General features: G+C 55.0%; 4 protein-coding genes across 4 annotated transcripts; 1 reads left to right on the forward strand and 3 right to left on the reverse strand.

Annotated features, from left to right (window-relative positions):
* Positions 1-147: 147 nt before the first annotated feature.
* rnp-2 (mRNA-capping enzyme subunit alpha) lies at positions 148-1,417 on the reverse strand (the record flags this gene model as incomplete). Its single annotated transcript, XM_032034596.1, has 2 exons — positions 148-1,105; positions 1,224-1,417. 2 exons carry the CDS (start codon positions 1,415-1,417, stop codon positions 148-150), a joined length of 1,152 nt encoding a protein of 383 aa, XP_031886496.1.
* Positions 1,418-1,918: 501 nt separating this feature from the next.
* On the reverse strand, positions 1,919-4,056 carry ATG20 (Autophagy-related protein 20; the record flags this gene model as incomplete). Its single annotated transcript, XM_066150843.1, has 5 exons — positions 1,919-2,014; positions 2,063-3,187; positions 3,240-3,478; positions 3,553-3,834; positions 3,954-4,056. 5 exons carry the CDS (start codon positions 4,054-4,056, stop codon positions 1,919-1,921), a joined length of 1,845 nt encoding a protein of 614 aa, XP_066009720.1.
* Positions 4,057-5,041: 985 nt separating this feature from the next.
* Positions 5,042-6,112, reverse strand: CGGC5_v001528 (uncharacterized protein; the record flags this gene model as incomplete). Its single annotated transcript, XM_066150844.1, has 4 exons — positions 5,042-5,171; positions 5,225-5,566; positions 5,616-5,699; positions 5,751-6,112. 4 exons carry the CDS (start codon positions 6,110-6,112, stop codon positions 5,042-5,044), a joined length of 918 nt encoding a protein of 305 aa, XP_066009851.1.
* Positions 6,113-7,672: 1,560 nt separating this feature from the next.
* tpr1 (Tetratricopeptide repeat protein 1) lies at positions 7,673-11,364 on the forward strand (the record flags this gene model as incomplete). The annotated part of the gene is made up of 2 exons (XM_032034601.1): positions 7,673-10,267; positions 10,324-11,364. The coding sequence occupies 2 exons, from the start codon at positions 7,673-7,675 to the stop codon at positions 11,362-11,364; spliced, it is 3,636 nt and encodes a 1,211-aa protein (XP_031886426.1).
* Positions 11,365-12,521: the final 1,157 nt, after the last annotated feature.

A 12,521-nucleotide genomic window follows, 5' to 3' on the forward strand; every position in this document is an offset into this window, starting at 1 on the left:
AGCGTAAACACCAAGACGCCTCTGTCGCCCGTACTCACACACACACACACATACAAACCCTGCCGCTCCAGAACTCGCGAAGCCTCCGGACAACCTCACTCCGGGAGTCGCCACGGGATGTTTTTGAACACGCGATTAGCGGGTCGCTCATCTTTTCCTCGTTTTCCAGCAGTCTTTGATTCCCTTGGCCGCCTCAGCTAGGTCCTTCTCCGTGACGCGGTCCTCGATACTCTCCATCACGCTCTTGATCGTGGAGATGTGATTGGCCTCGGCCTTATCATCGCGGAAGCGGATGATCCTCCACCGGTTCTTGTCGTCCTTGTGGCACTCGACGATACGGTTGTTCAGCGGATCCCCAAGGGACTTGAGCGTCTCCCACTCATCCTCGGTGATGTGCACCTCCGAGAAGAACTGATACTGTCCGTCGCCCATGAAGCTCCACAGCTCCGAACGCGGCACACTTTCGTAGTCAATGTACGGCTCCGTAAAGTCGTCAAAGTTCTCGTCCGGGTGGACCGTCGGAAAGTTCAAGCGTAGCCGGCAATCCACCGTGTTCTCTTCAGGCGGCTTCCACTTGAGGATGTGCGGGTCGGTGCCGTGCTTGTAGTCGGATGATACGCACGTGAAGATGAGGCCGTCGTTGCCGTGTCGCAGCTTGGGCAGGATTTCGCGAAACATCATTTCTATGCCGTACGAGAGCTGCATCGACTTCATCTCTACGAGAAACGGCTGGAAGTCCTTCTCCTCCGGGTACTGCTTGAACAAATCTCGATAAGGCTTGTAGATGTTTTCCTGGAAGTACGCCAGGCGCTTATCGAGGGTGCGCGACATGAGGTCCTGGCCGTCGAGAACCAGGCAATCGAAGACGAGGAAGCGAGGGGCCTTTTGACCGCCGCCAACGTCGTCCATGACCAGCTCGCCGTCGACGATGGTGCGCGTGTGGTGCTTGCCCACGTCATCTTTGCGCGGGAAGTGGAAGCTGCTGTTCTTGATGAACCAATAGTCGTTTTTGCGGTCGATGAGGTAGTGAATCTCGCGGCCGCTCTCGTCCTCGGTCAGGTACAGCAGGTACCGGATGCCGTCCGACTTCTCGCAGACGTAGTAACTATTCGTCGCGTTGAGTCAGCAAATCTACTCGCGCGTTTTCTCATCTTCTTGGTGTTGTCCGACTCCTCTACGGCAGGCGAGAGGGATGGGCGCGGGCGGGGAAAAGGTGCACTCACTCTTTGTTCCGGAGCTCGTCCAGGTGCTTGCGCGCGAAGCTGACGGGCTGTGCGCCGGGGAAGCTCGTTTGATTGCGATGCAGGAGATTTGCAACCTCCCGACGCAGGTCGAAGAGCAGCTGCCCCTCGGCCTTGATGCCGGGTTCTGCGATTGAGGCGATTGGGCCCTCTGGGGGCGGCTGTACGCCGTCCATCTTGTGTGTTGTGTTGCGCAAAGGAGAAAGTACAAACAGGTCCGGCCTAGCCTCGCGACGACGAAAAGTCTCGGAGCTTTATCGGTTTCTTATCGATAAGCGATACCATAGGGAGGTGTGCTGGAGCCTGGAACTCGCGACAGCCCGAACCTGCTAGGAACGTTATGAGAAAGGATATGCCAAGCTGCGCCAAGCCATTTTTAGTGTTTACGAAATGGCTCAACTACTTTCTTTCAAGGTGTCACAGTCACAAGATGAACTCAGTCTGGAACAGCAAGCTGAACTAATCTGATTATTTCATGGACTATTCAATGGCTTTTACGAACGGCAAGCCCTCGTAAACGCCAAATGACCTTCGTCGTTTCGCCAATTGACGAGCGAACCTCATCCAAGCCTGCAGAATCAACGCCTCGTCAAATTATAGGAACAAGCCGGCAGCTTTGAGCTGGAGCTGTTCTGATATCCACGCGCAAATTCATGTCCCGTTACCTCAACTCACACCTAGCTCTCGTCAATCTTGCTGACCTCGGCCTTGGCATCTTCCCAAGTCTCCTTGTTCTTCTTTGCCCATTCGATCTGGCTCTTGGCATACGCCAGCTGTTGTCGTGTTAGCTACGGTAATGTCATAGATACCGCAAAACTTACCATGTAACGGCGCAAATCCTCTTCCTTCTCTCCCTGGAATCTTTTGAGATCCTTCAAGATGCTGGCGCTGGCCTCCTTGACGTCATGTTCAGATACCACTTTGGCCTGCTCCAGCTGCTCGATGCTCTCTCTGGTCTTTCCGATCATGTCGCGGCGCGTCCTCTCAGGGTCGACGTCTGCCACTCCTTGAATCGCATGGCGAATCGGTCCGAAAATCTTGTTCGTGATAGAGTTGCTGCTCGCGGCCTTCTTATGACCTGGCGTTGAGTTGCTTCTCTGCGGTACTCCCTGGCTTGCTGATGGCGCCGGCTCACCGTGGGTGGGAGGAAAGTCGGAGTCGATGGATGCCGTATCTTCGACGCTACCCTCACGTTGATGGTTCGACGTTCCCGCCTCTCTAAGGCTCGTTGATCGCTTCGGCGGGGGTGTAATCTGTTGACTGCTACTCAAGTACTGCTCAATGCGTTTGGCTTCTTGCTCGCTCCGCTCCAGCTGATCAAGCAGCGCAATCTTCTTGTTGAGTTCATCGCTCGTCTGCTCTTGCTGCACGCGCTTCAGAACTCTGTACTTGAGTACGCTGCGGACAACGCCCGCAAATTGCGCATTCTCGCGCATAGGCTCCGCAAAGCTTGCACCGAGCGATCCGGACAGTTCTTCCGTTGCAATGTATGACGAGTCGGCGGCCTGTCCCACCCTCTCAAGCGCAGGTCCCAATGACGGTGCCTGTTCCGACAGCGCAAAAGCGTTGAACTTGGAACCCAGTTCGCAGAGATCGGCAGCAAGGGCTGACAGATGGCTGAGTGTCCGACGGTTGACCTTTTCCATAGATCCAGACAAAAGTTGCTCCAGTTCCTTAATCGAGGCTTCATACGTGATGAAGTACGGGTCGAGTTCCTGTTCGCTAAGGTTATGGCTGTCGGGGGGGAATCGGCCAAATACATGAGAGCCTGTTCCGGCAATGGCGTTGGGATCGACACCTGGGCCTCCCGTTGTTCTCAACTTCGCGGAGCTGGCTGGTACGGGAAGGAAGGCGTGGGCGGGTGTAGGATTCGCTGGATCCAGAGGGGGCGCCTTCAGGACGGACTTGGGGACTGAGGCTACGGGGTGAGAGTGCAGGACCTCACTCTGAAGAAAAATCAGCCACAATAATACTATCGCAACGATGACATGGACTCACCCAGCTAGCATTGGGGTCAAGAAATCTCCACCACACCCCATCGACTCGGACTTCTTCCATGCGCCGGCAGCGGTTCAGAAACACAGCGAGCATGCGCTTGCGCAAGTCAATAATCTGCTGGTCTTGCTTCGCGTTCGTGGGGTTCGCGGCGTAGTCGGCCATTGTGTGCTTCTCGGGAATGGGGGGTATGATCAGGGTGGGATGCAGACGGGTAAGCGCTTCTCGCAGCGAAGCGAACTCTGAGTATCGTCGGCGGACCTCGAGGTTCTAGTTTCTTGTCAGCACACAGCCCCGTATGAACTATTCAACCAACTTGCCCCGGTGCGAATGGTGTAGACAATGTATCTACCACCACTCTCTGCGCTCTTTCCTGCATCCGTAATGAGGATGGGCATCGACGGGTTCTCGTAGAGAATCTGCTCGACGCGACTCTCGTAGCCACCGGGCTTTGGGCGAGGGACGATATCGCCCCTGTCTCTAGCAATAGGCTCATTGTCACTGCTCTCAACCTCGCTCTCGTCGTGGCCGAGGCCGCGATTCTGGGGAGCCTCGTCGCTTGTAGTGGACGGGGTCTGAGGGATGTCGAATCGCTGGTCTAGAGTCTCCCAGTCGGCATCAGCACTGTCTGAGGAATCATCCAGATCTATGGTTTCCATCATCTTGAGAATCTTGCTGGTCGCCTGGTGTTGTATTGGGGGGATGGTCGCAACATACACTCACGAGAGGTAGGAGAGGCCGGGTTGGCCGAGGAGGAAGTCAGGCTGTCCCGCCTGTCGAAGCTGGTCCCATAGGGGTTGTTATCCTCGTCGTTCCACATGATGCTAGCCGTGACTGAAGACAACAGCAAACAAAGCTATAGGCTGTGATTCAATCGTGCGAAAGGGTTTGCGGTCTCAGTTAGGCTGCGCGCCGGGGGGATGCGCAGCTGAGCCGGGTGTAGCGGGGGAGGGGTGTGGAGGCAGTCGTTGGCATGCGACAATCAGCGATCGGGTGATTGTGAGTATCGGAGTCGAGAAAAAAATATCCCAGTAGCTCAGTGATAGAACCCAAGTCCCAGGGAAGACTGTGGATGCGGTCGAAGTGCGGACAAGAGGTCGGTCGGGCGTGGGGGAAAGAGGTTGATCAGTGGTGAGGTTCGTGTGGTGGTTGGACTAAGGTAAGCTCCAGGGTGCAGCAGGTGCAAGTGCCATTCCGGCCGGAGACCCAGGCAATGACGAAGCCACCTCCGGGGCCTGCTTTGGCCTTACCTACCTTACACACCCGGACTGGGTGGTACCTTTCATTCCCCAGTAGCTCAGCAGGTACCTACCTGTTTGTACCTCACCTCACCTTACTCCACTCACCAGCTCCAGTTCACCTTCTCAGCCAATGGATGCCCCCAAATGTGCCTTACCTCACCACTTTGTCCTACTGTCGCACAGGCCAGAGTGACACAACTACCTGACTTACCCCTGCTTTAGCAACCCGCAGTGCCGCTGTTTTGTTCTGGAATATGCACATCTCGGCACATCTCTGAATTATGAATGCACACATGCAACTGTCAAGGGGAATCTTTGTTTGTATTGGCTTGGTTGAACACACCCCTGCGGTTCATCTGCCGCCGTAACCTGACTCCATCATCTGAGCATCCTGTGGACCTGTCAAGCAACCCTCAGACTCCTGAGACCACTCCATCCATCATTAAAAATCCATGCCAAAATGGATTCGTACCAAAAACATGTTTCTGCCATGTCTCTTGCTTCCCATGGCTAGTCATCTCAGAACGACGTCGTGTTCGTTTCAGCAATTTCACCCAACTTTGTCTATGCTACACGGCGAAGCTGGTCCGGTGCGTATCGACCGCCGCCTTGATGAACTGGCCTTGGCGGAGAAGGCGGCGGCGAGTCGGTGTCGAATTCCTCAGCGCTATCCGATTCATCATGATACGGCGTGCTGCATTCAATTGTAAGTTTGGGAGCAACCTCTAATGCTTAAGTCAATCATACCTGTACTCCTGTATCTTCGGAGGGTCTCGCTGAGGAGTGACTTGGTTGTCGCGAGTTCCTTGTATGGGGTAACTGAGATCACCCGTCGAGAGCCGGCCAACCATTTCAACTGTGCGAAGCGTCACCTCCATCGGATCCTTTCGAGCTTTCTTGGGTGATCCATCCCTGTCGATCTCCGTCTTGCGTTTGACGACTTTGTGATTTACATTCTGTCTGGTGGTTGTGTCAGCCTTCCCATCAATTCTGATAAATGAGCTCTCGTAATCTGGGCTTTTGGACTGCCCGCCTTCCACAGCCATTGAAGATGTCGCAGGTCGATTGTGTGAAGGTATGTCGTCAACTCTAGGGAATTATCAGCAGATAGTAAGGGGTTGAAGGTCAAGGCACCAACTTGGGGCTTCCTAGAGCACCCGTCATACGCGGAGAGGTCTCTAACTTGGATCTCGGGATGGCTGTGACCCGCGTTTTGAGAGCACTTTCTCTAATTAGCTTTGCTATCTTCGCCTCCGTGAGGTTCTTTTCATACCTTCTCATTGGCTTGATCTTAAGAGGGCTGTGACGAGGCTCATCTCTGTGGTGGCTTTGACCGGCAGGGATGTCTTGTTCAACGTCAAGCTTCGCCTTCTCTTTTCCCTTCTTTCGATTCCTCGTTTCCTCAGTTGTCGTGTGCACCTTCAATGAGGTCTTGGACTCGATTGAGTCCTTCTTGATTGTTGCGGTCTGCTTCTTTCCTGGTTTGCGCGATGGGCCGTCGCGTTGCTCGGCGGACAAGACGTAGTCGTCGCTGGCAACAGTAGCTCCGCAGGGAGAGGCAACGTTCTGTGTGCTGCGACTGGCTTCGGGCTTTTTACGTGTTTCTGGTGAGGGGGGAGTGGTGACGGACGTCATTGACAATCTCGATTGATGGCTGTCCCTTGTAGACACCGCATGGAGAGAATTGGAGTCTGAGCTCGCAATGGTTGAGGCTCTGCCTACCGGGGTGCTGAAGATTCCGAATAGCCTGCGGGCGAGTGACGGCCGTCCACTTGACGCCTCTTGTGGACGCGAGTCACCTCGAGGATGTGTCCATGGTTGGTTTGACCATATGTTCTGAGAAGGCGGCTGCGGTACTTGTTGTCCTTGACGGCTGTTTTGGGCGACAGGAGCCGCATAAGTTCTCTGAGGCGGGAACGGGTGTTGATAGCCGCCTTGAATAGACACGCCGTGGTTTAGATATGGCTGGTAGACCAATGGGTACATAGGTTGAGGCGGAGGTATCGGCGCCGGGATCGGCATCGGCGTCGGTACATAAACCGGAACGGGCGGTGGAGGGGGTGGGGGAATATGAAAGAAGGTCGGGGGAGTGATCATAATTGGCGGTGGCTGTTGTATAACAGAAAGTCCGTTATGTCTGAACGGAATCGATGGCTGAGTAACGATGGAGCTGGCCCGGCTATCAACTTTGCGCCGACGGCGGCGTGCCTTGCGGACGAGAACGAAATCTTGATCCGTCCATTCCTTCTTCTTTTTCTTCGACTTGAGGAAGAACCATAGAGAGAATGCAAAGACAGCAAAGACCACGGCGATGCAGACGATAATTCCGGCCTGTTGAGCCTCTGTAAGACATCCCCATCCAAAGCAGGTGGTGTCTGAATCTGGCGATGTGGGAGGCAGTGGCCCGGTCGGCTCCTCGGCTTGCCGTGCGAAAATTCGACTCGAATCTTCAAAATGTGATCTGAGGACCCAAGAGTTGAGTCTCGCCCCGGATGAAGAGATGGCTGGCATGATGGAGTCTTCACAGCTCAAGTCGGATCGGTGATGAGGGTGGAGGCGTTCTGATTTGAGATGAGGAGGAGTGGGAGAAGACTGCATATGGCTTGAAGTGGGATATCAGAGAGACAGTCGAGAGACGGTCAAGACCTCAACTAGGAGCAATGTTTGGGGGAAGGAGGTGTTAGTCGTTCTTTACTGCTCTCTTCCAATTTCAAACACATTCATTTCACTATTGAAAAAAAGTTTTCCGCAGCCTCCGTGTGAATTGAACTATGAACCGAAGTTGGATCAAAATCTCACTAGTGATTCCATCAAACTCAAGCTTCACCTTCATATTTTTCTTCTTGATTCATGCTGGAAGGGAAAGAACGACCAAGTGTATGGTAGTTGTAGGTGCGTGTAAGTGAGCTAGCTAGGTCCTCGGTACCTGAGACGCAGGGCAATAGTCTGGTCTTCAAAAGTACTGTCTACTTCAAATACATCAGCCAATCAAAGCATACATTGGCAGCAGCTCGGTGAATGCAGGAGAGCCCCACTAGCGTCTTTACAGACCCACCTGTGCAAGGCCAACGCGACTGAGTGATCCTTTCCTCAGCCTCATCCCAGCTCCCCCGAATTTCTTAATTACTGCTTTCTCGTCAACCCATCCCATCGCCATATCCATCCGAGGCATGTCATAGCCTCTCATCCGCCACAATGTCAGCCTACCGGAACGGCGCGATGAACGGTGCCAATGGCACAACGAGTGCGCCAGTCAGCAAACGGTTCTCTGACATCCCGGCTGCCATCGACGTTCCTGTTCAGGGCGAAGCCGAAGATGAGGCCGTCGAAATCGATCTCCTCGAGCTATTCGACGACCCGACCGAACTTTGCACCCTCTTCGAAAATGAGCGCGCCGCTCGTACCTACTGGATGACCGTTTCGCTGGCCTACGCCAAGCAGAAGAAGATCGACCATGCTATCGAAATGCTGGTTCGTGGTGGAAACGCGATGCGCGACAACGGCCCCAAGGAGAAGCTTAGCATGATCTCTTGCCTCTGCTGGATGTACTTGTGGAAGAGCCGCGAGGCGCCGCGCCTGCCCCCCGATGGCGAGCTAGCCTCCGAGGCAAAGACGAAAGAATACTACCTGCAGCTGGCGACTTCGACACTCAACGATGCATCGCGCATCAACCCCGCGTTCCCTCCTCTGTTCCTCGCCCGTGGTGTTCTCCAGTTGCTCAAGGCATCGCTGCAGACGCCGAAGACGGCTGGGCACGGCCAAGTTGATTCCGAGAGGGCAGACCTTCTGCGATCGGCACTGAAAGCTTTCGAAGACGCGATTCGAGTTTCCGGAGGCAAGAATATGTTGGCGATGATGGGCAAAGCGCGCACTTTCTTCTCGCTTGGAAAATATCCCGAGTCCTTGGCATGCTACCAAGATGTTCTGCAGAAGATGCCGGACTTTGTCGACCCCGATCCGAGAATCGGCATTGGATGCTGCTTCTGGCAGCTTGGCTTCAAGGATGACGCGAAGCTAGCGTGGGAGCGATCTCTCGAGATCAACCCCGATCACAAGGTCGGCAACATCCTTCTCGGTCTCTACTACCTCGACGCCAGTGGCCATATTCCCACCAACAGTCCCGATTTTCTTCGTCTCTACAAGAAGGCCATGACCGAATACACACAAAAGTCCTTCAAGCTCGACAAGAACATGCCCCTCACATGCGCCACCTTCGCTGGTTACTTCCTGTCCCGCAAACAGCTGCCTACAGTCGACTCTCTCGCGCACAAGGCGATTCAATACACGGATGTCAACGCCATTGCTAGCGACGGCTGGTACCTGCTGGCACGAAAGGAACACTACACGGGCGACCCGGACCGCGCAAGTGACTTCTATCGCCGGGCCGACGACGCTCGTGGAGGTTCTGAGCGTGGATACTTGCCGGCCAAGTTTGGTGCTGCTCAGCTTGCCGTGTTGAGAGGCGATTTGGGCGAGGCAAAGTTGCGTTTGGAGAAGATAATTCAGCAGTCCAAGAGTCACGAGGCCATGATATTGCTGGGAACTCTGTATGCCGAAGAGGTCTTTGCCAACCAGGACGCCGATGGCAAGGAAGACAAATCGGCTGAGATGAAGAAGGCAATTGGTCTGCTTGAAGGAGTTCGCGGTGCCTGGAAGGATTCCAAGAAGAGCATGTCTCCCGATGCCGCGGTTCTCCTCAATCTCGCTCGCCTTTATGAGACCGAGTACCCGGACAAGGCTCAGCAGTGTCTTCTCCAAGTCGAGCAACTTGAGCTCGAGCAGGTTCCTGAGGAGGAGCAACCGAAGGATATCGAAGATGAAGCTGAGAAGCGCGCTGCTCTGCGCAAGTTCTTGCCGCCACAACTTCTCAACAACATCGGGTGCTTCTACTCCCAGTCGGAGAGGCATGAGCAAGCAAGTGAAATGTTTGAGGCTGCCCTGGGCGCTTGTATGAAGATCGGCGAAAAGGATTCAGAGATAGACACTGATGCTCTCGTCACTACGATCAGCTTCAACCTCGGCCGCAGCTACGAGTCTCGTGGTCTTCTCGACGAGGCCATTGAGGTCTACGACGGCTTGCTCAAGCGCCATGATGATTACACCGACGCTCGCACACGACTGGCATATATCAAGCTCAGGAAAAACCCTAACAAGGAAGGCCCGGATGCCGTCGCGAAGCTGTACCAAGAAAACCCGCAAGACCTCGAGGTTCGCGCTCTGTATGGCTGGTACATGGGTAAAGTTCACTCGCGCAAGCGGCCGCACAACATCAACGAGGACCACGAGTTCCGCCACTACAAGCACACTCTGCAGAACTATGATAAGCACGACCGATACGCTCTGGTCGGTATGGGTAACCTGTACTTGATCCAGGCGCGAGAGATGCGCCGCGAATCGGACAGTGACAGAGCCAAGCGGAGCGCAACTTACAGCAAGGCGGTTGAGTTCTTCGAGAAGGCCCTCTCTCTGGATCCCAGGAACGCCTACGCAGCACAAGGTATCGCCATTGCGTTGGTGGAGGACAAGAAGGACTACAAGACGGCTCTTGGCATCTTCGTCAAGATCAGGGACACCATCAAGGATGCCCATGTCTACGTCAACTTGGGCCACATCTACGCTGAGCTGAGGCAATGGACCAAGGCTATTGAGAACTACGAGACGGCGCTGTCAAAGGAGGGCAAGTCCAACGACCCCGTCATTCTTGCTTGCCTAGGCCGCACTTGGCTCAATAAGGGCCGTTCTGAGCGCGACCTGGATGCTTACCGACAGTCCCTCGAGTATGCCAAGAAGGTAATATACCCCCGTCTAAGCTCTGCTGACTACGATGCTAATTCTGTGACATTTAGGCTCTTGAAGCTGCTCCGGATCAAGTCCACTACAAGTTCAATGTTGCGTTTGTGCGGATCCAGATGGCGACAATGGTTTATGCGCTGAGTGAGAACCAGCGCACGGTGGCGCAACTTCAGGACGCCGCCGCCGGGCTCGAGGCTGCCATCTCAGCACTGGACGAGATTGCTGGCCACCCCCAGACCCCCTACCCCAAGCATGACGTCGAACAGCGTGCCAACATGGCTCGCAACACGCAACGCAAACAACTCGAGAGAGCCATCGCCAGCCAGAAGGAGTATGAGGAGAAGAACAAGGAGAAGCTACAAGCCGCACTGGAGCAACGTCAAGCGGAGCTTCGCCGGCGCGAAGAGGAGCGCCAGAAAGCTCTGGAGAAGGAGCGAGAAAAGCAAGAGAAGATCAAGAGGGAAAGAGAGGAGATTGCTGCAAGGGACCGAGAGATTGCCGAGCGCCGCGCCGAAGAGGACAAGGCTCGTCAGGAGGCTGAGATGACCACAGACGAGGAAACGGGCGAGAAGGTGAAGCGGAAGAAGAAGCCGGCGCCGAGAGGCGATGGTGAAAGTCGTCCAAAGAGGGGGTCTCGCAAGAAGAGGGCGGAAACCGATGGCGACGAATCTGGAGAGGAACGTCCCACGAAAAAGAAGCGCCGTCTCACAAAGAAGGAATCCGTCAACAACACCAAGTACAAGTCCGCCGAAATCGTCGTGGACAGCGACGACGACGACGACGATGAGGATCCCCTCGAGCGCGCAGAAAGGGCTCTTGAGAAGGCTAGCTCTCCGTTATCCGACGCTGGAGACAAGAATGGCGACGAGGATGACCGGATGGATGTGGACAACAAGAACGACGATGAAGACGACGATGAGGATGCTGGTGTCAGCAGGCGGCAGCAGGCTTCACGGTCGAGAAGAGGCAGAGTCATTGACAGTGACGAGGAAGACGAAGATGAGGGTCCGACCAAGAACGGTGCCGACGCCCACTCTGACGACGAGGCACGTCCAGCAGCAGACACCAGCATGGCAGACGACGACGACGAGTAGAGGCAGGTAATGGCTCAGAGACTGGATTTGGGTATATCAGAGGTGGGCAGACGGAATCGCAAGTACAGCCATCAGGTGGCCGGAATTTTATAAAAGCGTCTGCGTCTATTTCGGCGGAGTGTAGTATAGGTATGATAGGATGGGAATTACATAAAATGGGACAATAAATTACCGACACGAGAAACCGAGCAGTTTCGGGGGATCTGCCGACGGATGTGCATGCGAACTTTCACGGGCCGGCGCCGGGGCCTTGCCTCGTTGTTGAACTGAGTCGCGAGGGGAGGCTTCGTAGAGCGAGCAGACGGACTAGACTGACTGGTGTGCTTTGGTGACTGCACAGTAAAAGCTGACTACAACGGCGGCATTTCCCCCGCGGGGGTTCGCCCAAGCGCCAGCAAGACCGAACCCGACTTCAACGATGAACCCCGCGCTCCGGATCGTTGGAATATGTCGGAGCGGGTTTAGGCGGGAAATTCAAGCGGCAAAATCAAGCGACATTGGCGTGGCAGCGTGGTCGGTAAGTAGCGTGGCAGCATGCCTGCCGGTGGGGTTCCAACAAGGTTTCCGAGCACCTCGAAGCTTTCGTGATACGCCATGCACGTATCCTTCCTCTGTTGGAGTCGAGCGAGCAAGTGCAGATGCACGAGACGTCGACCGTCGCAACGCCAGACGACGAGCAGGACGTCAGAGTCGAGTCGAGTCTGGTCATGAGCACTATCTGACTGGACTGGCGCAAGTCGTCGGAGAAACTCCGCAAGAGCGGAGCTGGTGATGGACGTCAACGAGGGGGTATCGTGGACGAACCAGAGGTTTGGTTCTCCATGTTCCCGTCCCCCAGCATCAGCATGCTTGCTACCCCTCGCTCGGCGCGGGGAGTGGATCGATATCACGGGGCGTCAGTTGCCGCTACTGCTCAGAGGGGCAAGCCCAAGCACTTTCTGGTTTGCTCGGCTCAAGGTTCGCCGCATGTTTAGACGTCACGCCTGGTTTTGAGACAGGTTGATGGAGGCGTTCGCACTCAGTCTGCTGCAGTCTGCGGTTGGTGTGTGTAGTTGCAATTCAGCGAGAGTTTGCCCGCCCATCACCGGCGCGTCTCTGCCCATTGGTGGTTGTCGTCGTTCCAGCGGGAATTGATCTCGGGACAGCCAATTGCCATC

This window comes from Colletotrichum fructicola (assembly GCF_000319635.2).
Source record: "Colletotrichum fructicola Nara gc5 chromosome Unknown KSG_Nara_v1_contig01, whole genome shotgun sequence".
Lineage (NCBI taxonomy): Eukaryota > Fungi > Ascomycota > Sordariomycetes > Glomerellales > Glomerellaceae > Colletotrichum > Colletotrichum fructicola.